General features: G+C 39.9%; 1 protein-coding gene across 24 annotated transcripts in view; it reads left to right on the top strand.

Annotated features, from left to right (window-relative positions):
* Positions 1 to 25,453, top strand: part of CFI (complement factor I) — a 71,880-nt gene extending 46,427 nt beyond the window's left edge. For 6 of the 24 annotated variants that reach the window (XM_045392753.3, XM_074040282.1, XM_065545325.2 and 3 more), the window contains 11 exons: positions 6,366 to 6,541; positions 7,420 to 7,533; positions 7,675 to 7,785; positions 10,122 to 10,145; positions 10,305 to 10,325; positions 14,624 to 14,659; positions 17,739 to 17,842; positions 18,022 to 18,125; positions 20,851 to 21,131; positions 23,543 to 23,647; positions 25,041 to 25,453. In XM_045392753.3, coding sequence (XP_045248688.2) covers positions 6,366 to 6,541; positions 7,420 to 7,533; positions 7,675 to 7,785; positions 10,122 to 10,145; positions 10,305 to 10,325; positions 14,624 to 14,659; positions 17,739 to 17,842; positions 18,022 to 18,125; positions 20,851 to 21,131; positions 23,543 to 23,647; positions 25,041 to 25,258 — 1,294 coding nt within the window. In that variant the 3' untranslated portion in view covers positions 25,259 to 25,453. The remainder of the gene's footprint in view (positions 1 to 6,365; positions 6,542 to 7,419; positions 7,534 to 7,674; positions 7,786 to 10,121; positions 10,146 to 10,304; positions 10,326 to 14,623; positions 14,660 to 17,738; positions 17,843 to 18,021; positions 18,126 to 20,850; positions 21,132 to 23,542; positions 23,648 to 25,040) is intronic. The other 18 variants (XM_074040286.1, XM_074040285.1, XM_074040287.1 and 15 more) reach the window with 10 other exon arrangements.
* Positions 25,454 to 27,531: the final 2,078 nt, after the last annotated feature.

Raw genomic sequence — 27,531 nt, 5'->3', positions numbered from 1 at the left:
CTTTATAGGTTCTGGATATTAGCCCTTTGTCAGATGAGTAGATTGCAAAAATTTTCTCCCATTCTGTAGGTCGCCTGTTCACTCTGACGGTAGTTTCTTTTGCTGTGCAGAAGCTCTTTAGTTTAATTAGATCCCATTTGTTGATTTTGGCTTTTGTTGCCATTGCTTTTGGTGTTTTAGACATGAAGTCCTTGCCCATGCCTATGTCCTGAATGGTATTCCATAGGTTTTCTTCTAGCGTTTTTATGGTTTTAGGTCTAACATTTAAGCCTCTAATCCATCTTGAATTAATTTTCGTATAAGGAGTAAGGAAAGGATCCAGTTTCAGCTTTCTACTTATGGCTAACTAGTTTTCCCAGCACCATTTATGAAATAGGGAATCCTTTCCCCATTTCTTGTTTTTCTCAGGTTTGTCAAAGATCAGATGTGTGGTATTATTTCTGAGGGCTCTGTTCTGTTCCATTGGTCTATATCTCTGTTTTGGTACCAGTGCCATGCTGTTTTGGTTACTGTAGCCTTGTAGTATAGTTTGAAGTCAGGTGGCGTGATGCCTCCAGCTTTGTTCTTTTGGCTTAGGATTGTCTTGGCAATGCGGGGTCTTTTTTGGTTCCATATGAATTTTAAAGCAGTTTTTTCCAATTCTGTGAAGAAAGTCATTGGTAGCTTAATGGGGATGGCATTGAATCTATAAATTACCTTGGTCAGTATGGCCATTTTCACAATATTGATTCTTCCTCTCCATGAGCATGGTATGTTCTTCCATATGTTTGTGTCCTCTTTAATTTCACTGAGCAGTGGTTTGTAGTTCTCCTTGAAGAGGTCCTTTACATCCCTTGTAAGTTGGGTTCCTAGGTATTTTATTCTCTTTGAAGCTATTGTGAGTGGGAGTTCATTCATGATTTGGCTCTCTGTTTGTCTGTTACTGGTGTATAAGAATGCTTGTGATTTTTCCACATTGATTTTTTATCCTGACACTTTGCTGAAGTTGCTTACCAGCTTAAGGAGATTTTGGGCTGAAACAATGGGGTTTTCTAAATATACAATCATGTCATCTCCAAACATGGACAGTTTGACTTCTTTTCCTAACTGAATACCCTTGATTTCTTTCTCTTGCTTGATTGCCCTGGCCAGAACTTCCAACACTATGTTGAATAGGAGTGGCGAGAGAGGGCATCCCTGTCTTGTGCCAGTTTTCAAAGGGAATGCTTCCAGTTTTTGCCCATTCAGTATGATGTTGGCTGTGGGTTTCTCATAAATAGCTCTTATTTTTTTGAGATACATTCCATCAACACTGAATTTATTGAGAGTTTTTAGCATGAAGGGCTGTTGAATTTTGTCAAAGGCCTTTTCTGCATCTATTGAGATAATCATGTGGTTTTTGTCTTTGGTTCTGTTTATATGCTGGATTATGTTTATTGATTTGCGTATGTTGAACCAGCTTTGCATCCCAGGGATGAAGCCCACTTGATCATGGTGGATAAGCTTTTTGATGTGCTGCTGGAGTCGGTTTGCCAGTATTTTGTTGAGGATTTTTGCATCAATGTTCACAGGGATATTGGTCTAAAATTCTTTTTTGGTTGTATCTCTGTCAGGCTTTGGTATCACGATCATGTTGGCCTCATAAAATGAGTTAGGGAGGATTCCCTCTTTTTCTATTGATTGGAATAGTTTCAGAACGAAGGGTACCAACTCCTCCTTGTACCTCTGGTAGAATTCGGCTGTGAATTCATCTGGTCCTGGACTTTTTTTGGTTTGTAGGCTATTAATTATTGCCTCAATTTCAGAGCCTGCTATTGGTCTATTCAGGGATTCAACTTCTTCCTGGTTTAGTCTTGGGAGAGTATAAGTGTCCAGGAAATTATCCATTTCTTCTAGGTTTTCTAGTTTATTTGCGTAGAGGTGTTTATAGTATTCTCTGATGGTAGTTTGTATTTCTGTGGGGTCGGTGGTGATATCCCCTTTATAATTTTTTATTGTGTCTATTTGATTCTTCTCTCTTTTCTTCTTTATTAGTCTTGCTAGCAGTCTATCAGTTTTGTTGATCTTTTCAAAAAACCAGCTCCTGGATTCATTGATTTTTTGGAGGGTTTTTTGTGTGTCTATCTCCTTCAGTTCTGCTCTGATCTTAGTTATTTCTTGTCATCTGCTAGCTTTTGAATGTGCTTGCTCTTGCTTCTCTAGTTCTTTTAATTGTGATGTTAGTGTGTCAATTTTAGATCTTTCCTGCTTTCTTTTGTGGGCATTTAGTGCTATAAATTTCCCTCTACACACTGCTTTAAATGTGTCCCAGAGATTCTGGTATGTTGTATCTTTGTTCTCATTAGTTTCAAAGAACATCTTTATTTCTGCCTTCATTTTGTTATGTACCCAGTAGTTATTCAGGAGCAGGTTATTCAGTTTCCATGTAGTTGAGCGGTTTTGATTGAGTTTCTTAGTCCTGAGTTCTGGTTTAATTGCACTGTGGTCTGAGAGACAGTTTGTTATAATTTCTGTTCTTTTACATTTGCTGAGGAGTGCTTTACTTCCAACTATGTGGTCAATTTTGGAATAAGTGCGATGTGGTGCTGAGAAGAATGTATATTCTGTTGATTTGGGGTGGAGAGTTCTGTAGATGTCTATTAGGTCCGCTTGGTGCTGAGTTGTGTTCAATTCCTGGATATCCTTGTTAACTTTCTGTCTCGTTGATCTGTCTAATGTTGACAGTGGTGTGTTAAAGTCTCCCATTATTATTGTATGGAAGTCTAAGTCTCTTTGTAAGTCTCTAAGGACTTGCTTTATGAATCTGGGTGCTCCTGTATTGGGTGCATATATATTTAGGATAGTTAGCTCTTCCTGATGAATTGATCCCTTTACCATTATGTAATGGCCTTCTTTGTCTCTTTTGATCTTTGATGGTTTAAAGTCTGTTTTATCAGAGACTAGGATTGCAACCCCCGCTTTTTTTTGTTTTCCGTTTGCTTGGTAGATCTTCCTCCATCCCTTTATTTTGAGCCTGTGTGTGTCTCTGCATGTGAGATGGGTCTCTTGAATACAGCAAACTGATGGGTCTTGACTCTTCATCCAATTTACCAGTCTGTGTCTTTTAATTGGAGCATTTAGTCCATTTACATTTAAGGTTAATATTGTTATGTGTGAACTTGATCCTGTCATTACGATATTAGCTGGTTATTTTGCTCACTAGTTGATGCAGTTTCTTCCTAGCATTGATGGACTTTACATTTTGACATGTTTTTGCAATGGCTGGTACCTGTTGTTCCTTTCCATGTTTAGTGCTTCCTTCAGGATCTCTTGTAGTGCAGGCCTGGTGGTGACAAAATCTCTAAGCATTTGCTTGTCTGTAAAGGATTTTATTCCTCCTTCACTTATGAAACTTAGTTTGGCTGGGTATGAAATTCTGGGTTGAAAATTCTTTTCTTTAAGAATGTTGAATATTGGCCCCCACTCTCTTCTGGCTTGTAGAGTTTCTGCCGAGAGATCTGCTGTTAGTCTGATGGGCTTCCCTTTGTGGGTAACCCAACCTTTCTCTCTGGCTGCCCTTAACATTTTTTCCTTCATTTCAACTTTGGTGAATCTGACAATTATGTGTCTTGGAGTTGCTCTTCTCGAGGAGTATCTTTGTGGTGTTCTCTGTATTTCCTGAATTTGAATGTTGGTCTGTCTTGCTAGGTTGGGGAAATTCTCCTGGATGATATCCTGCAGAGTGTTTTCCAACTTGATTCCATTTTCCCCCTCACTTTCAGGCACACCAATCAGACGTAGATTTGGTCTTTTCATATAATCTCATACTTCTTGGATGCTTTGTTCATTTCTTATTCCTCTTTTTTTTCCACACTTCTCCTCTCGCTTCATTTCATTCATTTGATCTTCAATCACTGATACTCTTTCTTCCAGTTGATCGAGTCGGTTACTGAAGCTTGGGCATTTGTCACGTATTTCTCGTGTTATGGTTTTCATCTCTATCAGTTCTTTTAAGGTCTTCTCTGCATTGATTATTCTAGTTATCCATTCATCCATTCTTTTTTCAAGGTTTTTAGTTTCTTTGCACTGGTTACATAATTCCTCCTTTAGCTCTGAAGTTTGATTGACCAAAGCCGCCTTCTCTCAGCTTGTCAAAGTCATTCTCCGTCCAGCTTTGTTCCGTTGCTGGTGATGAGCTGCGTTCCTTTGGAGGGGGAGATGTGCTCTGATTTTTTGAATTTCCAGCTTTTCTGCACTGCTTTTTCCCCATCTTTGTGGTTTTATCTGCCTTTGGTCTTTGATAATGGTGATGTACTTATAGGGTTTAGGTGTGGGTGTCCTTTCTGTTTGTTAGTTTTCCTTCTAACAGTCAGGACCCTCAGCTGTAGGTCTGTTGGAGTTTTCTTGAGGTCCACTCCAGATCCTGTTTGCCTGGGTATCAGCAGCAGAGGCTGCAGAAGATAGAATATTGCTGAACAGCAAGTGTTGCTGTCTGATTCTCACTCTGGAAACTTCATCTCAGCGGTGTACCCCGCCGTGTGAGGTGTGAGATGTTGGTCTGCACCTAGTGGGGGATGTCTCCCAGTTAGGCTACTCAGGGGTCAGGGACCCACTTGAGCAGGCAGTCTGTCTGTTCTCAGATCTCAACCTCCATGCTGGGAGATCCACTGCTCTCTTCAAAGCTATCAGACAGGGGCATTTACCTCTGCCGAGGTTTCTGCTGCTTTTTGTTTAGGTATGCCCTGTCCCCAGAGGAGGAGTCTATAGAGGCAGGCCGGCCTCCTTGAGCTGAGGTGGGCTCCACCCAATTTGAGCTTCTTGGTAGGTTTGTTTACCCACTTAAGCCTCAGCAATGTGGGTGCCCCACCTCCAGCCTCACTGCCACCTTGCAGTCAGATCTCAGACTGCTGTGCTAGCAATGAGGGAGGCTCCGTGGGCGTGGGACCCTCTGGGTCAGCTGTGGGATATAATCTCCTGGTGTGCCATTTGCTAAGACCCTTGGTAAAGCGCAGTATTAGGGTGGGAGTTACCCGATTTTCCAGTTGTTGTCTGTCTCAGTTTCCCTTGGCTAGGAAAAGGGATTCCCTTCCCCCTTGCACTTCCCAGGTGAGGCGATGCCTTGCCCTGCTTCAACTCTCACTGGTCGGGCTGCACCAGCTGACCAGCGCTGATTGTCCGGCACTCCCCAGTTAGATGAACCCAGTACCTCAGTTGAAAATGCAGAAATCACCTGTCTTCTGTGTCACTCACACTGGGAACTGGAGGCTGGAGCTGCTCCTATTCGGCCATCTTGGGTGTGCCCTCTTATATAGTATTTTTAGGTATTTTTAGATTGGTACATTTTTCAGATTATTAACCTATAAGAATGCCTCAAATGGCTCTTGTTTGTTCTCATGGCACAGCCTCATGGTCTGAAATAATTACAAATCCTGGCTTCACCTTGTTTTACTTTTGCCTTTTATCCTAGTTAGTCTAATATTTATATTGTCATTACTGTTCTATTTTTGTTTCCATTTACCTGATGCATCTTTGCTCAATTTTTTATTTTTAACCTATTTTCCCCATTTACTTCTAGAGAGAAGCAAGGAACTATTGAATGTCCTAGAAGAATAGTTCACTGTAAATCATCATCTCTAGGATGATACGTCACTGAGGCAGTCTCTTCTCACAAATTCTGAACAAATTGAGAAGTCCAAGCAATGACACACAGATGCCAAAATAGCACCTTAATACTGTCAAGGCTGAAGTGAAGATGTAGCTTACTGTAAAAGCAAAATTGACCTATAGGAATTAAACTAACCTAACCTCCCAAGTCTTAGGCAATAATTGAACCAACCACCTAAAGTTTACAGCATGGGGCAGGCAGAGAGATTACCAAAAGGAAAAGATGGAAAATCTTTTTTTTTTTTTTGAGACAGAGTCTCGCTCTGTTGCCCAGGCTGGAGTGCAATGGCGTGATCTCAGCTCACTGCAACCTCTGCCTCCTGGGTTCCAGTGATTCTCCTGCCTCAGCCTCCCGAGTAGCTGAGACTATGGGTGTGGGCCACCACACCCAGCTAATTTTTGTATTTTTGGTAGAGATGGGAGTTTCACCATGTTGACCAGGCTGGTCTCAAACTCTTGACCTAGGTAATCCACCCTCTTTGTCCTCCCAAAGTGCTAGGATTGCAGGTGTAAGCCACCACCCCCAGCCAAGTTTTAGTTAATCTTTACAAAATCCAGTGAGGTACTTATATTCCCTTTTATAGATGAAGGTATTGAGGCTCAGAGTTTCAGTATCTTGCCCAATCTGTAACTCCTATATAGAGAATGAGAAGACATTACTCTAGTTTCTTACCTGCTACAGTAGGGTTATACATGCCAAGTACAGTTATTCTACCATAATGTTTTCTTTATTCTATTTGCAGAGGTGCTGATAGTGAAAGAAGGTTTAAGTTGTCTGATCTCTCTATAAATTCCACTGAATGTCTACATGTACATTGCCGAGGATTAGAGACCAGCTTGGCTGAATGTACTTTTACTAAGAGAAGAACTATGGATTACCAGGATTTAGCTGATGTGGTGTGTTACACACAGAAAGCAGGTTGGTGGAGTATTTGCCAGTTATTTTCCCTTCCTTGAAGGTTGTTTATTTTACACCAAGCCTATAGTAAACAAATGATTGATGCCTAGTTGCCAGTCACAGAGGCAATAATATAGATTATATCAAGTTTTGGGCTTTAGAACCTAAATTGGTGCCTTTCCCCATTGTACCATTTGCCATTCAAACATTGCCTCTCTACAGGTTCATAAATGGGAAGCAAAGTTACCTGACTCCCCTTGCTTCATTTGATCATCTGGATTAAAGTTACTATAGCAAGCACAAGTCAATCAAACATAAGAAGAAACCTCAGCATCTCCTTTAAAAGGGCCAGCATATATGAATTTATTTAAAACCTTTAAGTGACCACATCGGTGCCTCAGTTTTCAGGCAGTCATTGCCACTTTTCTCCCCCTTCATGACACTGGAATATTTTAGTCATATGTGTAGTTTTAAAGACCAAACCTATACCCATCCCTTTTCAGTGCTAAAAACAAGTACCATCAAAATGTAAACAAATGGCACTGCCCAGGCAAGTCTTGGGAGTAGGGGTGAGGATGAGTGTAGCAGCATGAAAGAAATAGGTGGAAACCAGTGTTTGTCAGTGTCAGCATATACTCTTCATTCCTCCCCATCTCAGCAAATACAGACTTTCACAATAAATACTGACTTTCAGAGATAATAAAAGAGCCTCCATAAGCCAGCTTTGACATTTATTTTCTGTATGAGTCATATATACTATGTTGATAACACTGATACATTTTATACATTTTTTTGAAGTTTAACTTTCTCTTAATGACTCAGTTATCCCAAAAATCTGATAAAGATGTCATGCCACCACTCCATAAATACATTTCACAAAGATAATTCCTGCTTTACAGATTCTCCAACGAATGACTCCTTTCAGTGCGTGAATGGGAAATACATTTCTCAGACGAAGGCCTGTGATGGTATCAATGATTGTGGAGACCAAAGTGATGAACTGTGTTGTAAAGGTAGACATAAATCTAGCCTCTAAATCCTCTACATTCATTTTTCTGACTAAAAGAGGAAAAACAACTTTACTATTGAATTTCAGATTGTGCCTCATTCAATTTTAAGGAATGAAAAAACCTCTCCTACTTATGTTTGCACAGCATGCCATGGCAGAAGCTTCCATTGTAAATCGGATGTTTGCATTCCAAGCCAGTATCGATGCAACGGTGAGGTGGACTGCATTACAGGGGACGATGAAGTTGGCTGTGAAGGTAATTTAAAGTCTTGGAGTGACTTTTTTCATTATTGAATCCAGGGATTCTGAAACTTTTCTTTAGGTAAAGTATAATCTTAAGGGGACTATAGATGGGTGTAGCAGTAGGAACACTGAGTGGGCATTTGCAGAACTATGGAATGTTCATCTCCCCATATTTTCATCCACTAAATGTCTACTTGTTATTTCAGAACTTTCTATTAAAAGACGTTCTCACTGCACATACAAAAAATAGACCATTAGAACCAACCCCTAAGTACCCATTTTCCACCTGCAAGTTATTGATAGTTTGCTCATCTTGTTTATCTCTCTTCCAATTTGTTTGTTTGTATGTATATTTGTTGGAGTATTTTATTTTATTTTATTATTTTATTTATTATTACTTTTTTGAGGTGGAGTCTTGCTCTGTTGCCCAGGCTGGAGTGCTGTGGCACAATCTTGGCTCACTGCAACCTCAACCTGCCAGGTTCAAGCGATTTTCCTGCCTCAGCCTCCCAAGTAGCTGGGATTACAGGCACCTGCCACCATGCCTGGCTAATTTTTGTATTTTAGTAGAGCAGGGTTTCACTGTGTTGGCCAGGCTGGTCTCAAACTCCTGACCTCAGATGATCTGCCTGCCTCAGCCTCCCAAAGTGCTGGGGTTACAGGCGTGAGTGACCGCACCTGGCCTGTTGGAGTATTTTAAAGTAAATTTTAGATATCATATCACATCATTTATATGCATCTCCAATGATAAAAGCACTATATATATATATATATATTAAAAAACCATTCTCTCATTAGTATATCTAAAATCTATTTTAGATATAATAATTCACTATATTAATAATTCACTAACATCATTTAATAACAGCCATGTTCAAATTTTATCAACTATCTCAAAAATGTCTCTTTTGAATGAATATATTCAAATCACGATCTAAAAGAATCTCAATGTTCTGTTTGGTTATTACATTTTTAAAGTCTTCTTTATTCATCAAGAGTTATCTTCCCCCACCTCCCTACCCCAATTTTGTTCATACTATTAATTTTTTTTTTTTTTTAGAGAAACTGAGTCATTTGCCTATAGGATACTTCTTATTCTGGATTTAAAGAGACTTGATTATAACCAAGGTTTTGAGCTTCAAGTCAATGACAAACATTTTTTTTAAGAGCAAGGTTTAATATCTTAGGCGAGAATTCTTTTTATTTTCTTTTTTTAAGACATAGTCTTGCTCTATTGCCTAGGCTGGAGTGCAGTGGCACAATGCAGGCTCACTGCAGCCTCTGCCTCGTGGGTTCAAGGGATTCTCCTGCCTCAGCCTCCTGAGTAGCTGGGATTATAAGCGTGTGCCATCATGTTTGGCTAATTTTTCTGTTTTTAGCAGAGACAGGGTTTCACCATGTTGGCCAGGCTGGTCTCGAACTCCTGACCTCAAATGATCTGCCTGCCTCGGCCTCCCAAAGTGCTGGCATTACAGGTGTAAGCCACTGTGCCTGGCCTTAGGCAAGATTTCTTGATGAGTCTTGCATGTATTTCCTATTACACATAATGTCTTCGTGTCTGGTTGTCCCTCCTCTAGTGATGCTAAGATGATTATTTGATCAGCTTGGTGTGTCCATTGCAAAGCACCCCACAATATTTTGCCTAATGGTTTTAGCAGCCTTTTAAATTGTTGCCTACATCCATTTTGTCAGTAGGGGCTGTAAAATGGCAATTTTTAATTTTATCATGCCTTCTGCACTTATTAACTAGAAATCTATTGAGAGGCAGAATAATGCTTAATTCTTTCCTTTTACTTACCAAGTTTCAAAGCAATGAGTTGGTGTTCTGGATACGTTATCTCCAATGGTGAAAAATATTCTTATGTACCTATTCTAGGCTATAAGGACTGACTCTTTGCTTCCATCAGTGCTTTCTGGAGGAAAAATCTCTTTATTATATTTATTCATTTACTTGATGAATATTTATTCAGTTGCTACTATGTGTGCCAGTCCCTGCCCTAGGTGCTGGGGTTCCATTAGTGAATAACATTTCAAAAATCCCTGCCCTGGCCAGGCTCAGTGGCTTACACCTGTAATCCCAACACTTTGGAAGGCATGTTGCTGGGATTACAGGCATGAGCCACTGCACCTGACCTCCTTTTATCTTTTTAAAATCTATTTCAAAAACACATTTGGCCAACTGTCATTGTTACTTCAGTTTACTCTTATTTAGGGATGAGCTCTGCCTTTGCATTTTAGTAATGCTTCTAACTATTAAGTTGTACTGATCTGAAATTTAATAATTTGTGCATATTTTATTCAAATCAAAACGATCTCTTTGCTATAGTGAGTTTTTTGTTTTGTTTTTAGCAGCTAGACATCCTACAATTCAAGGTAAATCTATTCTTACAGAAAAATTCTATTACTGAAGAAAACAGAAATAAGGTGCGATGGTTTTCATGACATGTATAGTATATTGATATAGTGTGCATTTTTTCCCAGTTAAAAATTATCCTTTGATAAATTTTTTGTTTTTGTTTTTGTTTTCTTCAGGCTTTGCATCTGTGGCTCAAGGTAAAATTTTTATTACAATTTGGGGATATTAAAAAATTGAAACAAAACTTAGGTTCTATGGTCTTCTTATATTTTAATGTAACTGTTAATGGAGCATGATATGACCACATTTTAGCAATAACCCAGCCTGAACATTAGTTTAGGCATAGAGGCCTTTTCTCAGTGTGATAAACTCACTCTCACACACCCCATCCACGGCCTGCTGACCAAAACACCACCCAGAGTGGACTCTTCCCTGCCCATTTCACCTTTGCCGAATACCTTTCTCCTCTTCATTTTCCCTCAAAATCAAGGTAGTGCCTCAAGAAATTGCAACCGGAGAAAAGATAACATCTTTTCATGATAGCCATTTTCTTATTTACTTGTATCAGCCAGATGTCCCAAATCCTCTAGCTCTTTGGGACCACCCTTTTTAAAAATATTCATGCAAACGGCCGGGCGCGGTGGCTCACGCCTGTAATCCCAGCACTTTGGGAGGCCGAGGCGGGAGGATCACGAGGTCAGGAGATCAAGACCATCCTGGCTAACACAGTGAAACCCCATCTCTACTAAAAATACCAAAAAAAATTAGTCGGGCGTGGTGGCGGGCGCTTGTAGTCCCAGCTACTTGGGAGGCTGAGGCAGGAGAATGGCATAAACCCGGAAGGCAGAGCTTGCAGTGAGCCAAAACCACATCACTGCACTCCAGCCTGGGTGACAGAGCGAGACTCCATCTCCAAAAAAAAAAAAAAAAAAAAAGAACTAGAAAAATATTCATGTAAAATGACTTACATCCCCAGTTCATATAATGTCAAAGTTCATGATCCTCCTCAGGATTTCTTTCTTTTTCTTTTTTTTTTTTTTTGAGACAGAGTCTCAGTTTTGTAGTCCAGGCTGGAGTACAGTGGTGCGATCTCAGCTCACTGCAACCTCCACCTCCCAGGTTTAAGCAATTCTCTGCCTCAACCTCCCGAGTAGCTGAGATTACAGGCATGTGCCACCACACCTGGCTAATTTTTGTATTTTCAGTAGAGATGGGGTTTCACCATCTTGGCCAGGCTGGTCTTGAACTCCTGACCTCGGGATCCACCCGCCTCGGCCTCCCAAAGTGCTGGGATTATAGGCATGAGCCACTTCCTCAGGATTTCTTAGGATTTCTGAGGGACTGGCTAGCTCAAGACCACCCTTTGCTCTAAATGCCTATTATTTCACTGTATTCTCTCTCACGGGTCATTTTGCCCTCTGAAGCTGCTGTTCCTCCTCCTCCTCCTCCTCCTTCCTCTGCTTCTTGTTCCTTTTTTTCTCTTCTTCTTCTTTTTCTCCTCCTTCTTCTTCTCTTCCCTCCTCCTCCTCCTTCTCCTCCTTCCTCTGCTTCTTGTTCCTTTTGTTCTCTTCTTCTTCTTTTTCTCCTTCTTCTTCTTCTCTTCCCTCCTCCTCCTCCTCCTTCTCTATTCCTTTTTTCCCTCCCTCCCTCCCTCCCTCCTTTCCTTCCTACTCCCTCCCTAGTTTCAGATCTCAGGGGCAACGTGATGCGTTAATGATACTCCTCAGCTGCTTATACATGATCATCAGGGGTCAAGCAAGGTCCCTGTCTTGTTTGACTCATTTATGCCTCTTTATCACTATACCTTACTCCCGTTCCTCTCCCCCGATAGGCAACCATTTTTAAGTGACTTAATATGTACGTCTTTTTGTTTGCATGCATTCTTATCCAATGTGTATTGTTATTTTGCAAGCATACATTTTTTATTCACATAGTATTGTGTTGTAGATCTGTATTTCCTTTTTTCTTTTCACAACTCATTACATTTTAAAGACCTGTCTGTGTTACTTTGTGTTCATCTAATTTGTTGCTTCTAACTGCTGCATAAAATACTCCACTGTGTTTATCTTGCACAATTTACTCTCCACTTTCTCAGTAATGGACTTTCAGCCCACAGTCATACTGTGATGAATATCCTCTCCTTAAGTGTGTGTGGGAGGATTTCTTTGAGGCATCTAGCTGGGCATCTTCTTTTGTGTTGCTATAACAGAATACCACAGACTGGTTAATTTATGAAGAAAATAAATCTATTTCTTACAGTTTTGGAGGTTGTGAGGTCCAGGGTCACAGGGCCCACATCTGTCAAGGGCCTTCTTGTTCCATCATCCCATGGCAGGAGGTGGAAAGGCAAGAGAGCAAGGGAACAAGAGGAGTCCGAACTCACTTTTATATATAACAAGCCCGCTCTCACTACAACTAACCCACTCCCGAGATAACGACATTAATCTATTCATGAGGGAAGAGCCCTCATGACCTAATCCCTTCTTATTAGGCCCCACTTCCCAACACTGTTGTGTTGGGGATTAAGTTTCCAACACATGAATTTTGGGGGACACACTCAAACCATAGTAGTAAGTTGAGTCTTGGAGTATGCATATCCTTAATTTGACTACTAGTGCCTGTCTGTTCTTTGGCAGCGCTGTTATATACCAGTCCTTACTTCCACCAATAATGCCTGAGGGTTCTCTTCAACCTCACCAACATCAAGCATGTTTCTCCCGCTGTCAAGTGATGGCATTGTTTATTAACTTGAATTTTTATATTAACAAATGATTCTGAGTTTCTCTTCATGTGTGTACTGACTTTTTAGTTTCATCTTCCTTTTCTTTTCTCTATCCTTTCATTGGTTCACATCCTTTGCTTAATTTTATATTTCTTTCATTGTAATCTTTCTTATTGATTTTGCAAGGGTTCCTTTTACCGTCTAGAAATTAATCCATTGTCAGTTTTAAACATTACAGATACCTTCTTCCATGCTGTCTCTCATCTGTTAACTCTATCCATGTGAGATTTGTTGAATAGAAATCCTTAATTTTTATATAATCAGAGATGTACTAGCTGTTCTTCTAATACCTAGTACACCTCAGCTTTGATTATATAAAATCAAGTTAATGCTGTTCTTCTAATACCTAGTACACCTCAGCTACACTTGACTTTCCCATCTTCCTTTGTTGGGTATTGAATGTAAATATTTGAGTCGTCTCTGAATCACAAGGGTGCTTTTGTAAATGCATCTGAGCAAAGCCTCTCTCTGCCCTAGAAAACAACTTAGGTGTGTGGCATAACGAACACTCATAAACCTGTCCCAAAGAGAACTTGGCAAGCTCAGTGACAAGACACAGGAATGCAGCAAAGTGACGCTGCCATTCTGAGCTATGCTATCCCCAGCCATATCCTCATCCATGACAGAGCAACATGTTGGTGGGAATTCGCCTTCAGATACCCAGGTCAAGGAAATAATGATTCTGTCCACAGAAATGTTCTAGGATGGCAGAGCAAAGATGAAAACATCTGGTATAACTTCAAGGAAAAAAATCTAAAAAAAAAAAAAAAGAAAGATTTTTTTTTCTCGTTTACTTCTGCATCCCAGATGCCTAATGCTAACTCATACCTGTACAAACTGAGAGGAGCCTTTTTCCTGTGAGCTCAGGACTCCCTTGGTCAGTGCTGATGACCGCTCCCTACCTTATGTAAATACCTTGGGTGGCTGGGTGCAGTAGCTCACGCCTGTAATCCCAGCACCTTGGGAGGCCGAGACGGGTGAATCACGAGGTCAGGAGTTCAAGACCAGCCAGACTAATATGGCGAAACCCCGTTTCTACTAAAACTACAAAAATTAGCAGGGCGTGGTGATGCGTGCCTGTAATCCCAGCTACTCGGGAGGCTGAGGCAGGAGAATCGCTTGAACCCAGGAGCTGGAGGTTGCAGTGAGCCGAGATCTCGCCACTGCACTCCAGTCTGGGCAACAGAGTGAGACTCTGTCTCAAAAAAAAAAAAAAAATATATATATATATATTTTATATAAATATCAAATATCAAATATATAATTATATAATATAAAATGTAAAAATATCTATTTATATAATATATATTATATATTTATTTATATATAATAAATATATATACTATTTTATATATATAATATATATATTTAAAAAAACACCTTGGGGATGCAAAGAGTTGAAAGAGAAGCCTTCCCCTTCTGGGCTGTGCATTTTGCTCGTTCTAACTACAGGAAACTATGACACTATGAGTCTCAACATTCACTAGTACCAACAGATATCTCTAACTTGTGCCAGCAATTTCTATACAGTGCATCTTGAGCCTTTACAATGACCTAATTATAGAAAGGAAATAAGATGACATGCCTTGGGGATTTTGTACAGTCCTTTATAAAAGGGAGGCCAAGTTTTAAGGCAGAAAATTATAATCAATGTTGATTTAAGTTTGACCATAATTAACAACTTTAAACATTGGATTCTTTTTTTTATCATAGAAGAAACAGAAATTTTGACTGCTGACATGGATGCAGGTAAGTTAACATTATACTTTTTTATTGGTGGCTCACTGGTTTAGGCTGTAATTTTAGTGTCATTTGCATGTATATATAATTGATTCAAGCAACAATTAATTTTGGTATCAATTTAAATTTAAAAATATAACGTTATTCTTCTCCTTTCTGTATCACTTTTAAGAAAAGTAAGCTAAAATGATTCTCGAGAATTGCTTTTAAAACTAGATTAATTCATATGGCTAATTTTGAAGTGAAAACAATACTCCAATCCTACATAAGCTTTTTCTATTTGATACGAACTTTGCCGGGTCAGTTTTGTCAAAAAACAACCAGCTCTCAAGCATGACTCATAATTTTTTGAAACAGAAAAAATAATAGATGTTAATTGAATTAGCCATTCTTTCACAATGTTTTAAATCATGGTAATAGGAGACCTTTGAAGATCTGTACCTTGGCCAGTTGTGCGCTAAAAGCCAAATTAAATTAAAGTATTAAGTTCCCGGGAAGATAGCAATTGATTAGAGATTTCTAGTCAGACAGACTTACATTAAATCCTGACTCAGTTATGTATTAGCTATAAAAACGTAAGACTTGAGTAACTTAACCTCAAATACAAATTGGGAATAAAATAGCTCTGTCAGTGGGATTTTTAAATGAAGTTCATGTAGACTTCTTTCTAATTGTCAGTAACAAAAATTAAGTAACAATGTTTAAAAATCAGGCAATGAGTAAAAGATTTAAGGCCAGGCACAGTGGCTCAGGCCTGTAATCCCAGCACTTTGGGAGGCCAAAGCAGGCGGATTACTTGAGGTCAGGAGTTCAAGAGCAGCCTGGCCAACATGGTGAAACCCCATCTCTACAAAAATATAAAAATTAGCCAGGCATGGTAGCAGCTGCCTGTAATCCCAGGTACTCAGGAGGCTGAGGCAGGAGAATCGCTTGAACCCAGGAGGCAGAGGTTGCAGTGAGCCAAGATTGTGCCACTGCACTCCAGCCTGGGCAATGGAGTGAGACTCCATCTCAAAAAAAAAAAAAAAAAAAAAGATTTAGATCTCAAAGCTATGGATATTAGTCAAAAGGGATTTTCAGCAATGTCCCTTTATTTTTACTCAGGATAACATTCATTTTCAGATACTACCTAAGCTGGTTTCACAGTCCTCAGAGCATGAGATCCCTCTTCCTTCAAAGGTCTAAGCAAAAACTTGCCATCACAATCTTCCCCCACCCCAGTTCTTAGGATGGGTGAGACCAAAAAAAAAACCATCTTCTATCCATGTGTTTCACAGTGGGCAGGTTCACACAAATCTGCCCCCAAAGTCTAAGGAAGTTGAGAGGCCAAAGAAAGAGGCTAACATATCCGGTTCCTTACAAAGAAACATTTAATAGGTACTTACTAATGCCATGTCTGTGTCCTGGACAACAGTGAGACAAGATGGTGGATCCTTGTGCTAGTTCTCTCCGGACCCAGAGATTGTATACTGTAGGGGAGGGGCACAAATGCTTCAGAGCTAATGGGTAGCAATTTACCATAAGGGCAGGATTTACAGTAAGTGCATGCTCTTATACAGGGAATAATAGATAAACTGGAAATCTCAGCAGCCTTCCCAGAATTGGGGTTAATCAGAAGCTAACATGGCAGATTAATATCCAAGATGGAGTTGCTTTAGCCTCCATACCACAACCACTTTTTCTTGGGGGCCTAACTTTTTTGGTATGCCCAAAATTATTAACAGCAATATTCATTTTCCTTTCTCATCTGGGGCTAAGAAGCAAGTTTACTAAAATTTTCATGACATGTTAAAATATAGAGAGGAAATAAAGGGATATCTTTTACTTTCTTCAATCATCATAAATTCTTTGGAAAATTCATGTCATAAACTTTGCTCTACCGTGTTTTCTCATGACACATGTGCCAGACATCTGCATGCTCACAGACAGAGGAAGAAAACATTGTCACATGTCAAATGGCTAAAAACACTCCCCAGCCCGCTAACCCATTTGTCCCGGGGTCACTGGCACATCACCTCTCAGGGTTAATAGGATGATTAAATGAGATAAAGTATATACAAAGACTCAGTATGGGGCCTGGAATATAGAAAGTACTTAATATGACTATCACTATGTTAACATTGATATTAATAAAAGAGTTCCGTATAAACAGCCTCTAGAAACTAAAAACTATGGCTGGGCATGGTGGCTCACGCCTGTAATCCCAGCACTTTGGGAAGCCAAGGCAGGTGGATCACATGAGGTCAGGAGTTCGAGACCAGCCTTGCCAACATGGTGAAACCCCATCTCTACTAAAAATACAAAAATTAGCTGGGTGATGGGCACCTGTAATCCCAGCTACTTGGGAGGCTGAGGCAGGAGAATCCCTTGAACCCAGGAGGCAGAGGTTGCAGTGAGCTGAGATCATGCCACTGCACTCCAGCCTGGGCTACAAGACTGAGACTCCATCTCAAAATGAAAGAAAGAAAGAAGGAAAGAAAGAAAGAAAGGGAGAGAGAGAGAGAGAGGGAGGGAGGGAGGGAGGGAAGGAAGGAGAAGGAAAGAAAGCAGGGAGGGAGGGAGGGAGACAGAAAGAGAAAGAAAGAAAAGAAAAGAAAGAAAAAGAAAGAAAGAGAAAGAAAGAAAGAAAAGAAAGAAAGAAAGAAAGAGAAAGAAAGAAAGAAAGAAAAGAAAGAAAGAAAACATAAAAGACACAGTTTGCCATGTTGTTAGTTTATCCTGATGATTTCAGAATGTGATTCCCTTCTGAGCTGCCTCTGTCACAGTGCCTGGACATGTGGCATCCTTTATAAGCTAGAGACTGGTAAATGTTTAACCTCTTGGCCAGCCCCTTTCTGCCACTAGTCCATCTTTAGGCAGAACTTCAGAGAATCAAGCCAATTTTAATATCAAGCCAGAATTTTTAAATAAGATAAATAGTATGGTTTAGCATTCAAAATAATTTACTAATGATTCCAGCCTGTCTTGTACTGACTGTGACTCTGCTGACTGTGACTCTGCTGTTTTTGTGGCATAGATAATCAAGAAGTGTGTTAAAAAGGTTAATGGGTTCAAGATAATAATGATGTAATCTCTTCCTTTCTTGAAGAAAGAAGACGGATAAAATCATTATTACCTAAATTATCTTGTGGAGTTAAAAACAGAATGCACGTTCGAAGGAAACGAATTGTGGGAGGAAAGCTAGCAAAACTGGTAAACTCGCATGAAAAGTCACAACACAACTGCCCAGAAACAGCCTAAATTGGTGGGGGGGAAGAGACAGGAGGATGATGTAATTATAAGAGACTGGGAGTCTTGCCATGGAAATATCTTAGGGCTGTTTGTATCGCTATCTGTTAGAATGGCAGTGACCACACGAATGTCTTTTACAGGGAGACTTCCCATGGCAGGTGGGAATTAAGGATGCCAAAGGAATCACCTGTGGGGGAATTTATATTGGTGGCTGTTGGGTTCTGACTGCTGCACATTGTCTCAGGTAAAAGATGTCTTCAGTACATTTTAGATTTCCTGAAACAATGAAGTGAATAATAGAGATTGTGGCAGATGATAAAGCATATCTGAAAAAGGTATTGACAAACTCCACTATATTAATTGCAAAGTATCCTCTGGTATTCACAACCGGAATTCCAGAGGCCAGTCCCGTAGAATCTACTGTGTCCTCCACAGACCAAAATTGCTGATCTCACTGGCAAAGGCAGATCAAACCCATAGCTGCCCAATTACTTCACCTGGCTTATTTGCAGGGTGGGAGAGTGGGTAGGTACTACTTACATTTTGTACTCAACTGTGGTCCACCTATATTTTCTTTACTGTGTGGCTCAAGAGTCATGTTGTTATACCTAGTTTTGATTACTTTTCACCTAAAATGCAATGACTTTGCATTCCTCTTAGGATAAAAATTGAAACAAAAATTTTAACATGGCCCATGAGGCCCCATGTAATCTGACCTCTGCTAACCATTGCCAATCTCATCTTGCCCCACAGAGTCACCTCCTGCTCCTGTTCCACCACCTCCACTCTGAACTGCTTTCTGCTACTCAAGTGCATTTGCCCCCTCCTGCAAAGGGACCTTCATATTATTGTTTCCCCTGCCAGAAATGATCTTCCTTATCCTTTTTCCCTACTTAATAGTACCCTTTGTTCAGATCTCAGGTTGATCTTCACTTCCTTGGGGAGCCTTCCTTGACTCCCTTAAGTCAAAGCCCTCTTGATAAGTTCTTAAAAGCCCACATACTGTTCATTCCTCTCACTTTTCATGGTAGAACGTATTATCTTCATCAGTGTGATAATCCATTTACTGCTGCATCTTTCCCTAGACCCTGAACTCCATGAAAGCAGGAACTGTTTCTGATTTTGCTCATTTCTGCATGCTCACTTCTGTGCCTAACACAGTGCCTGGTACATATAAGTTCACACTAAGTATTTGTGGAATAAATTGACTAAATAAATAATATTTAGAACCTGTGATCCTGAAAAACAACCAAAATTAATATGAAGGACAGTATTCTTGGAACACTATAAACAAAAGCTTCCTGAACATCTCATTATTTCCTAGGACATCACCATTTAAGGTGATTACCTGAATCACCCTTATGTAAAGATAAATTCTGTTCAGTTAATGCTGTTTGAGAAAGCAGAAGTTATATAGATCAGGGATCCTCAACCCCTGAGCTGCAGACCAGTACTGATCTACCTGTTAGGAACTGAGGTGAGTGGTGGGCGAGCATTCCCACCTGAGCTCCACTTCCTGTCAGATCAGCAGCAGCATTAGATTTTCATAGGAGTGCAAACCCTATTGTGAATTGCACATGTGAAGGATCTAGGCTGCATGCTCCTTATGAGAATCTAATGCCTGGTGATCTGAAGTGAAACCGTTTCATCTGGAAATCATCCCCTCCTTCCCCCAGTTTTCCACGGTTCCATGGAAAAATTGTCTTCCACAAAACCTGTCCCTGATGCCAAAAAGGTTGGAGAACACTGATATAAATAATACATTTTTTGAAAAGATTTCCATGAAATTGTTTAAAAATAAGTTTTATTGCTTAAGGAAAAGCCATTCTATAAAATAATTTCTTGTCTGGAAATGTTAGACTATGAGGTCATAATTTAGCACCCTACTTCTAATCAAACCAAAAAAAACTAAGCTATAATACTTTGTTGAAGTGACTATGCTGTTCCATGAGAAGATGATGGTAGATGGTAGATGCCCAATTTGCTTGAAACTATGAGTTGAAAACTGGTATGAGGCCAGGTACGGTGGTTCACACCTATAATCCCAGCACTTTGGTAGGTTTGAGACTAGCCTGGGCAACAAAGCAAGACCCCATCTCTAAAAAAAATATTTTTAATTAGCTTAATGTGGTGGCACATGCCTGTAGTTCTAGTTACTAGGGAGGCTGAGGTGGGAGTGTCTCCTGAGCTCAGGAGTCAAGGCTGCAGTGAGCTATGATCATACCACTGTACTCCAGCTTAGGCAAAAGAGTGAGACCCTGTCTCTGTTTTAAAAAGAAAGAAAGGAAGAAAGAAATTTGATATGAAAATGTAGTGAAGCATAAGAATATGCAACATTTAGCTCATTCACCATTTCAACAGGATTTTAAAACAGCTACTATGATCCAAGTATAATAATAGGCACCAGGGCTGCATAGGTGAATCAGACTCCATCTCTGGCTTCAACCAGCACAGTCTAGTGTGAGGAAAGACATGTGAACAAATAAATACAACGCAATGTTAGGATAAAGTTAGTCTTAAGGGTCAGGATAATGACTGCTGTGGCCTTTGCCCCGAGAACCTCTAGGGTTGGCAGAGTAATGAGTGTGTGTGGTCCAACTCCCTAGTTCCTTAACTGCATTTATGGCAAGATGCTGTCTCGTCTCTGCTTAGCAAACACCTGCAATGATGGTGCACTCACTTTAGAGGCAGTAAACTCGTTCCACTTCTGGGCATCTCTAGTTGTTAGTGAGTTCTTTATGTTCCTCATATTGAGCACTTACATGGATTATTCCTAGCTTTATCATTTACCATTGACCTAATTCTGCACTAAGTAAATTTAATCTCATTGTTTCATGACACCAAGGATTTAAAAAAATCTGGGGAAATGAAAAAGGTTTTTAAAAGGGAAAAACATAAAAGTGAAGTGTCAGAATTCCTATTTACATTTTTTCTCAATATATTTTATTTCCTTTTTTTTTCTGTTATAGTGCCAGTAAAACTCATCGTTACCAAATATGGACAACAGTAGTAGACTGGATACACCCCAGCATTAAAGATATAGTAGTTGAATACGCGGATAGAATTATTTTCCATGAAAACTACAATGCAGGCACCTACCAAAACGACATCGCTTTGATTAAAATGAAAAAAGAGGGAAACAAAAAAGATTGTGAGCTGCCTCGTTCCATCCCTGCCTGTGTCCCCTGGTCTCCTTATCTATTCCAGCCTGATGATACATGCATCATTTCTGGCTGGGGACGAGAAAAAGGTATATGTTTTACAATTTGTTAATCGGAAGTAGAAATGCATGGGAGCTAATTTCCTAGCACTCAGAGAGAAGCATAACATCATATCCAGAAAAGCAAACATCCAGCCAAGGCTGGCTTCATGGGTTTGCGACCTGTGCAGCTGCCTGGCACCCCACGCTCAGAAGGCCCTGAGACTTGATTTATTGCTGTGCTGTCACCATCATGAAATTCTTCATAATTTTTGAAATGGCCCCACTCCACATTTCCATTTTTCACTGGACTCTGCAAATTGTGGAACCAGTCCTTATCTAGGCTTTCAAAGAACATACATGTTCTCTCTATGATCCTGAGGCAAACTTTGAAGGGTAGCCATTCACCAAGAAAGAAAATATAGAGACAGGGAGACATACAGCATGGACCGTTTGGATTTGTTGGGGAGATGTGGGTAAAAGATAAAAAGGTTTACAAAGGGATAGCCTTGGTGTATGTTGAATCGCTGATGCCCACAACCCTCCTTCTCACTTCCCTCCTCCCTCCTTCCCTATTCCCCATGCCCTACCCTCTCTACAAAGAAAAAAAGAACATAAGGAATTCATTTTTTGAACTTCTAAGAAGACTTGAGGTGAACACTTCCTACAAATAAAAGATCTGGACACTCAGAGACAAATTATTAGAAAGACCTGCTGAATTAGAGATTAGATTAGAATTAAACTAGCCAACCCTTTCCCTTCATCTTGAAGATTTAACCTTGGGCTGGGCACAGTAGCTCATGTCTGTAATCCTAGCACTTTGGGAGGCCAAGGCAGGTGGATCACTTGAGCCCAGGAGTTTGAGACAGTCTCTACAAAAAATTTAGAAATTAGCTGGATGTGATAGTGTGTACCTGCAGTCCCAGCTCCTGGAGGTTGAGGGGGGCTGAAGTGGAAGGATCACTTGAGCCCAGGAGGTTGAGGTTGCTGTAAGCCATGATTGTGCTACTGCAGTCTAGCCTGAGTGACAGAGCGGGACTCTGTCTCAAAACAACCACAAGCATAACAGAAAAAAAAAAAAAAAAAAAAGATTTAACCTTAAAATTTAGCTTCCTTTTAACATCTTAAACTCTCTTTGTTAGCAGAAACTCTAAGTACCTTCATTGCACTGGTCTTGCAGACTTATATTCCAACACATTCATTATAATTGCCACATTGGAAGGTGTAAAATATATGTAGAAATAAATCTGGATTTGTGGTATGTCTGAATACCCAAAACTTCTAAAACACCAAATTTTGCCCAGGCTGATCTAGCAGTTACCATGTTCCCTTATTCCATGTACTTCATATAAACTGGTAGTTAGATATGTCTTTAATCAATGATTAATTTATTGATTAAGGTTTAACACATTTATTGATCATGGTTTAACACATTTATTGAGGATTTACTGTGTGTGCAAGATAACAATGCTAAAGTGCTAGGATTTCACTGATGGAAAATATGGACCCAGTCAACGAACAAGGGGATGAATAAGTTGCACGGCTGAAAGATGAAGTCCAGCACTCAAGGTGTTTACTGATAACCTTAAAGTCTAGTAGCTAAAATTCTGCCATTTTGCTGCCTCAGCTACCATCAGAGAGCAGAATGTGACAAGTGCCTCAAGAAGCTTACAAGAGTGCCAAGGCACTAGCTATCTCCTGGGCCATTAAGAATTGCTCACAGTTTTAAAGGCTTTTCCCAAATTAGGGGAAATAAGAAATTACTATTTTTTAAGAAGCTCTTGTTCTAAGGAAGGCAGGTATCTTGAGACTAACTAGAAGTAGAGCTTGAAGGAAAAAAAAAAAAACTCCTTCCTGGCTGGGCACGATGGTTCATGCCTGTAATCCCAGCACTTTAGGAGGCCGAGGGAGGTAGATCACTTGAGGAAGAAAATCCTAAATCCCCTTTTAAATAATTTCAAATTACTTAGGAGATGGATTTTTCTTCCCAGACACACAAAAACACACAAACATCGATAACTTCATATGTATTTCCTTTATTTTAAGTTCTTATATTAAAACATTGTTTTCACTTTAACAAACATTCTCAAGGAAATAAGGGACTGTAAGAAGATAGGAGGTATTTATGTGAAAAGACCTCATCACTGATTCCTATCTAATTGCCTGACCGAGTTCTGCAACCAAAAGGGAAAGATTTTATCTCGTTCAACTTAGGGTACCAGCTCTTTATTAAATGAGTGTGACTTCAGACCATATGTTCAATAGTCCCCCTTGACTATCCATCCAGTTTTAGAAGTAGAGATATGATATGATTAAACATGCTAAGGAAGTGTCCTCAAAAGTTTATATATATTCAAGACTATATACCCTTTCATAATCCTAATGGTTTATTAAGTTATGACAGTATGTATTTAGATTTCTCATTTGTGACTTCTAAATGTTTGCTTTCTCACTTTGTTTAGATAATGAAAAAGTCTTTTCACTTCGGTGGGGTGAAGTTAAACTAATAAGCAACTGCTCTAAGTTTTATGGAAATCGCTTCTATGAAAAAGAAATGGAATGCGCAGGTAAGTGCCAAGTGGTTTATCCAAGATAAATGGATAATCAATTTATCCAGATGTCAAGATGTATGTGTTTCTTCTATCAAACATCTACTCCCACCACATCAGCCCCATGCTTTGGGCCCTAATTCCCTCCATTTGGCCTTCTGGCTGTAGCACTGTCAAACTCTTCCAGTCCCTTCCCTGTAGCTCAGGTTTCTTCCTCTAATACTATGAGGAAAAATCCTCCTTAAGCGATTCTATAGCAGCACAGCAAGGTGACTAAGAGCACGGGCTCTGGAACCAGACCTAGATTTATATCCCAGCTTTTATTAATTGCTAGTCATGTGACCTTGAGCAGGTTTCTTCGTTTGTAAAATTGAGGATCATAGATAAGGCATCTGAGATGCAGAGCAGTTACATAATTTGCCCAAAGTCTTACAGACAAGAGGTGGTATACCCAGGATCAAAACTAAATTACTTTTAAATACAAATTCAAGTTATCTTATCTCAAATGAGATAAGATTTACTTCCAGTTGGAAGTAAATTTTCCCTCCATGGAAATCACAGTGCATTTCTTATGCCACGGACTCCTTTGATAACATGGTTAAGCTAATTCTCCTGCCCAATACAACAATAGCAGCTCCTACTTTTGGAGGTGATACAAAGGCAGGCAAAGTACCAGCCAGTGTAGTGCATTTAGGTGCTTTATTGAAACCATTTCTAAATGGTGTATTACTGAAAAGGCAGTTATTGGCATCCTATAACTTCTCGGATACAGTGATTTAAAAATCTCAGAAAGTCATGAGTGAGAAGAAAGTGTCCTCCTATCTTGAAATGGAGTTCAGGTTACAGTGGACAAAAGGGGTGAACAGCACAAAATCTCCTAAAAGGGAGTATCATGGTCAAGAGGACAAGCTCTGAGGTGTGGCTACCTGGGTTCAAGTCCAGACCCTGTCGTTTGTAGCTGTGTAACCTTAGACAAGTTAAACTCTGTGTCATAGTTGTCTCATGTATAAAATAGGGGTGATAATATTTGCCTCACAGGGTTGTAGTGAGAATGAAGACAATGAGTGACTAATAAATATTTAGCACTCAGTAAGCACTAGGTAGTCCTGTCATTTTCCCACTCAGCATTTGGTGCAACTTTCAGGTTGCAATCCCATCTTGGTACTCAGTTGCATAGAGAACACAGGAAGAACATGCTGAATTGGGGGAATGAATAGAAGACTCGTAAAGCATTTTCCAACCTGCATCTCTCCAACTCTGCAAGCCCAGCCGGGGCCTCTAAGGAGAGCCCATGCTGTTGCTGTCAGGAAACTGTAAGAAAGCCAAAGTCGTTAAATGCCCTGGAGGAGGCATGGCAGCCTTGAAAAATGGAAGGAAATGTGTGATTTTCTCTTTCCCATTTCTTTCTTAGGTACATATGATGGTTCCATCGATGCCTGTAAAGGGGACTCTGGAGGCCCCTTAGTCTGTATGGATGCCAACAATGTGACTTATGTCTGGGGTGTTGTGAGTTGGGGGGAAAACTGTGGAAAACCAGAGTTCCCAGGTGTTTACACCAAAGTGGCCAATTATTTTGACTGGATTAGCTACCATGTGGGAAGGCCTCTTATTTCTCAGCACAATGTATAAAATTGTGATCTCCCTCTTCTTTCTGTTCTTTTTCTCTCAAGAGTTCCATTTAATGGAAATAAAACTGTATAATTAATAATTCTCTAGGGGCAAAAATGAAGCAAATCTCACTGGATATTTTTAAAGGTCTTCACAAAGTTTATGCCATATTGGAATTTTGTTGTATAATTCTCAAATAAATATTTTGGTCAAGCATACGAGTTTTATTTATCAGAAAATTTTATTAAATTATATCAGTGCAGGAGTGATTTATTGACTAAAGGTACAACTAATTGAATAATGTTGGACTCACATAAGGTTGGGTTCAAATCCCAGCTCTATCACCTACTATGCCCTGGATAATTTATTATCTTCTTTGTGTCTCCTTTTCCACCTATAAAATGGAAACTGGAATTGTATGAAAATGAAACTACATACTTATATAAATGTTTGCCATAGTACCTGTCACAGGGTAATAACTGACTTGACAGCTCTTGTCCCATTTCCCTGCTTCCTCTTTCTTTCTTTCTTCCTTTCTTTCTTTCTTTCTTTCTTTCTTTCTTTCTTTCTTTCTTTCTTTTTCTTTCTTTCTTTCTTTCATTTCCTTCCTTCCTTCTTTCTTTCTTTCTCTCTCTCTTTTTCTTTCTTTATTGCTTTCTCTCTCTTTCTTTCTTTCTTTTCTTTCTCTCTTTCTTTTTTTGAGGCAAAGTCTCCCTCTGTTGCCTTGGCTGGATTGCAGAAGTGCCATCATAGCTCATTGCAGCCTTGAACTCCGGGGCTCAAGCAACCATCCCACCCCAGTCTCCCAAGTAGCTGGGATTACAGGTGCACACTACCATGCCTAGTTAATTTTAAATTTTTGTAGAGAGGCATCTTGCTTTTTTGCCCAGGCTAGTCTTGAACTCCTAGGCTCAAGGGATCCTCCCACCCTGGCCTCCCAAAGTTCTGGGGTTACATGTGTGAGCCACTGCACCAGGCCCCTGCTTCTTTAAGTATTAAAATTTCTTGAAAAATTAGCCTTTGCTCCTCCACTTCACAAGCATTCCTTGACCCTCTCTCTAAACCTCTCCACAGATAATTCAATAAAACCACCTACCTTCATGGTGTCAGACCTCACAGTCACTTCTGTTCTCATCCTAGCAGCATTAGCCCCTCAGGGCATCACACTCCTCCCTCGCTGCTGTTCTCAGCCTCTTCCTTCTGGTTGCTTCTCTCACTTTGCCTTTCCCCAGTAATCTCATCTAGACTATGTTTTAAATCCTGCCTACAGTCCAGTGACTCACAAATCTGGATCTTCAGCTCTGACCTTTCCTAGAACCTCAGATTAGTATATGCCACTGAACACTACCATTGCCATGTGAATATCTAGTAACATTTCAAAAGAAAAGTGGTCAACCCAAACTCAACAGTTGCTCCTTCTTAACCTACAGAAAATAGCACCCCCACCCCACCCCAGGGCTATCGTAGGCGCCCAGTCTCCCTCTATCACACCACCTACTTTAATCTCAGCATAGCACTTGAATTCCCCCAGTGTATTCTGTTTTGATTGGGTTGTCTACCTCTTTTCAACACTGCCTCCTCCAACTACGACATAAGATACATAACAAGAGAGACCTCATTTGTCTTCCTTCTGGCTACATCCCTAGGACTTGCCTCACAGAGGCTGCTCAGTGAATAAACATTAGCTGCTCTTTTTTTTTTAAATCACAGCTATCCTTATCCTGAAGACAGACATATATGTTTCATATAAATATTACCTTTATTATGTTATTTAGGGCCAGTCTTGGATAGAGCCCAGTTGGTCTAATAATATAAATACCCATTTTTATATATATTCCAAAATCAGTTACTGCCCAGATTTTCTTTTAAAAATTGTGGTAAAATATGCATAACATAAAATTAACCATTTTAACTATTTGTAGGTGTAAAGTTGAGTGACTTAAGTACATGCCCATTGTTGTACGATCATTATCACCATCTATCTGCAGAAAATTTTCTTCTCCCCAAATTGAAACTTCATATCTATTAAACTATAACTCTCCACTTCTCCCTCCCATGCTGCCCAGATTTTTCATCCATTAAATTCAGCAAAGTATTTGGTTATTTATTGCTGGGCAGTTCGCCTTTCAGTCTCTCATGCTGTTGCTGTCAGACAGGATTGGACCAGAGTTATCACAAAGGCTTATTCACTCATGTGTTTGGTACCTCGGCTGGGAGGACTTAGACAGCTGGGGCTTCTCAGATATGTCTCTCTATGCACTCTTGCCATGGGCTCTCAACATGGCAGGCCCAGG

The sequence above is a fragment of the Macaca fascicularis genome, chromosome 5 (genome assembly GCF_037993035.2).
Source record: "Macaca fascicularis isolate 582-1 chromosome 5, T2T-MFA8v1.1".
Classification (NCBI taxonomy): domain Eukaryota; kingdom Metazoa; phylum Chordata; class Mammalia; order Primates; family Cercopithecidae; genus Macaca; species Macaca fascicularis.
This window is presented reverse-complemented; position numbering and strand designations above follow the sequence as displayed.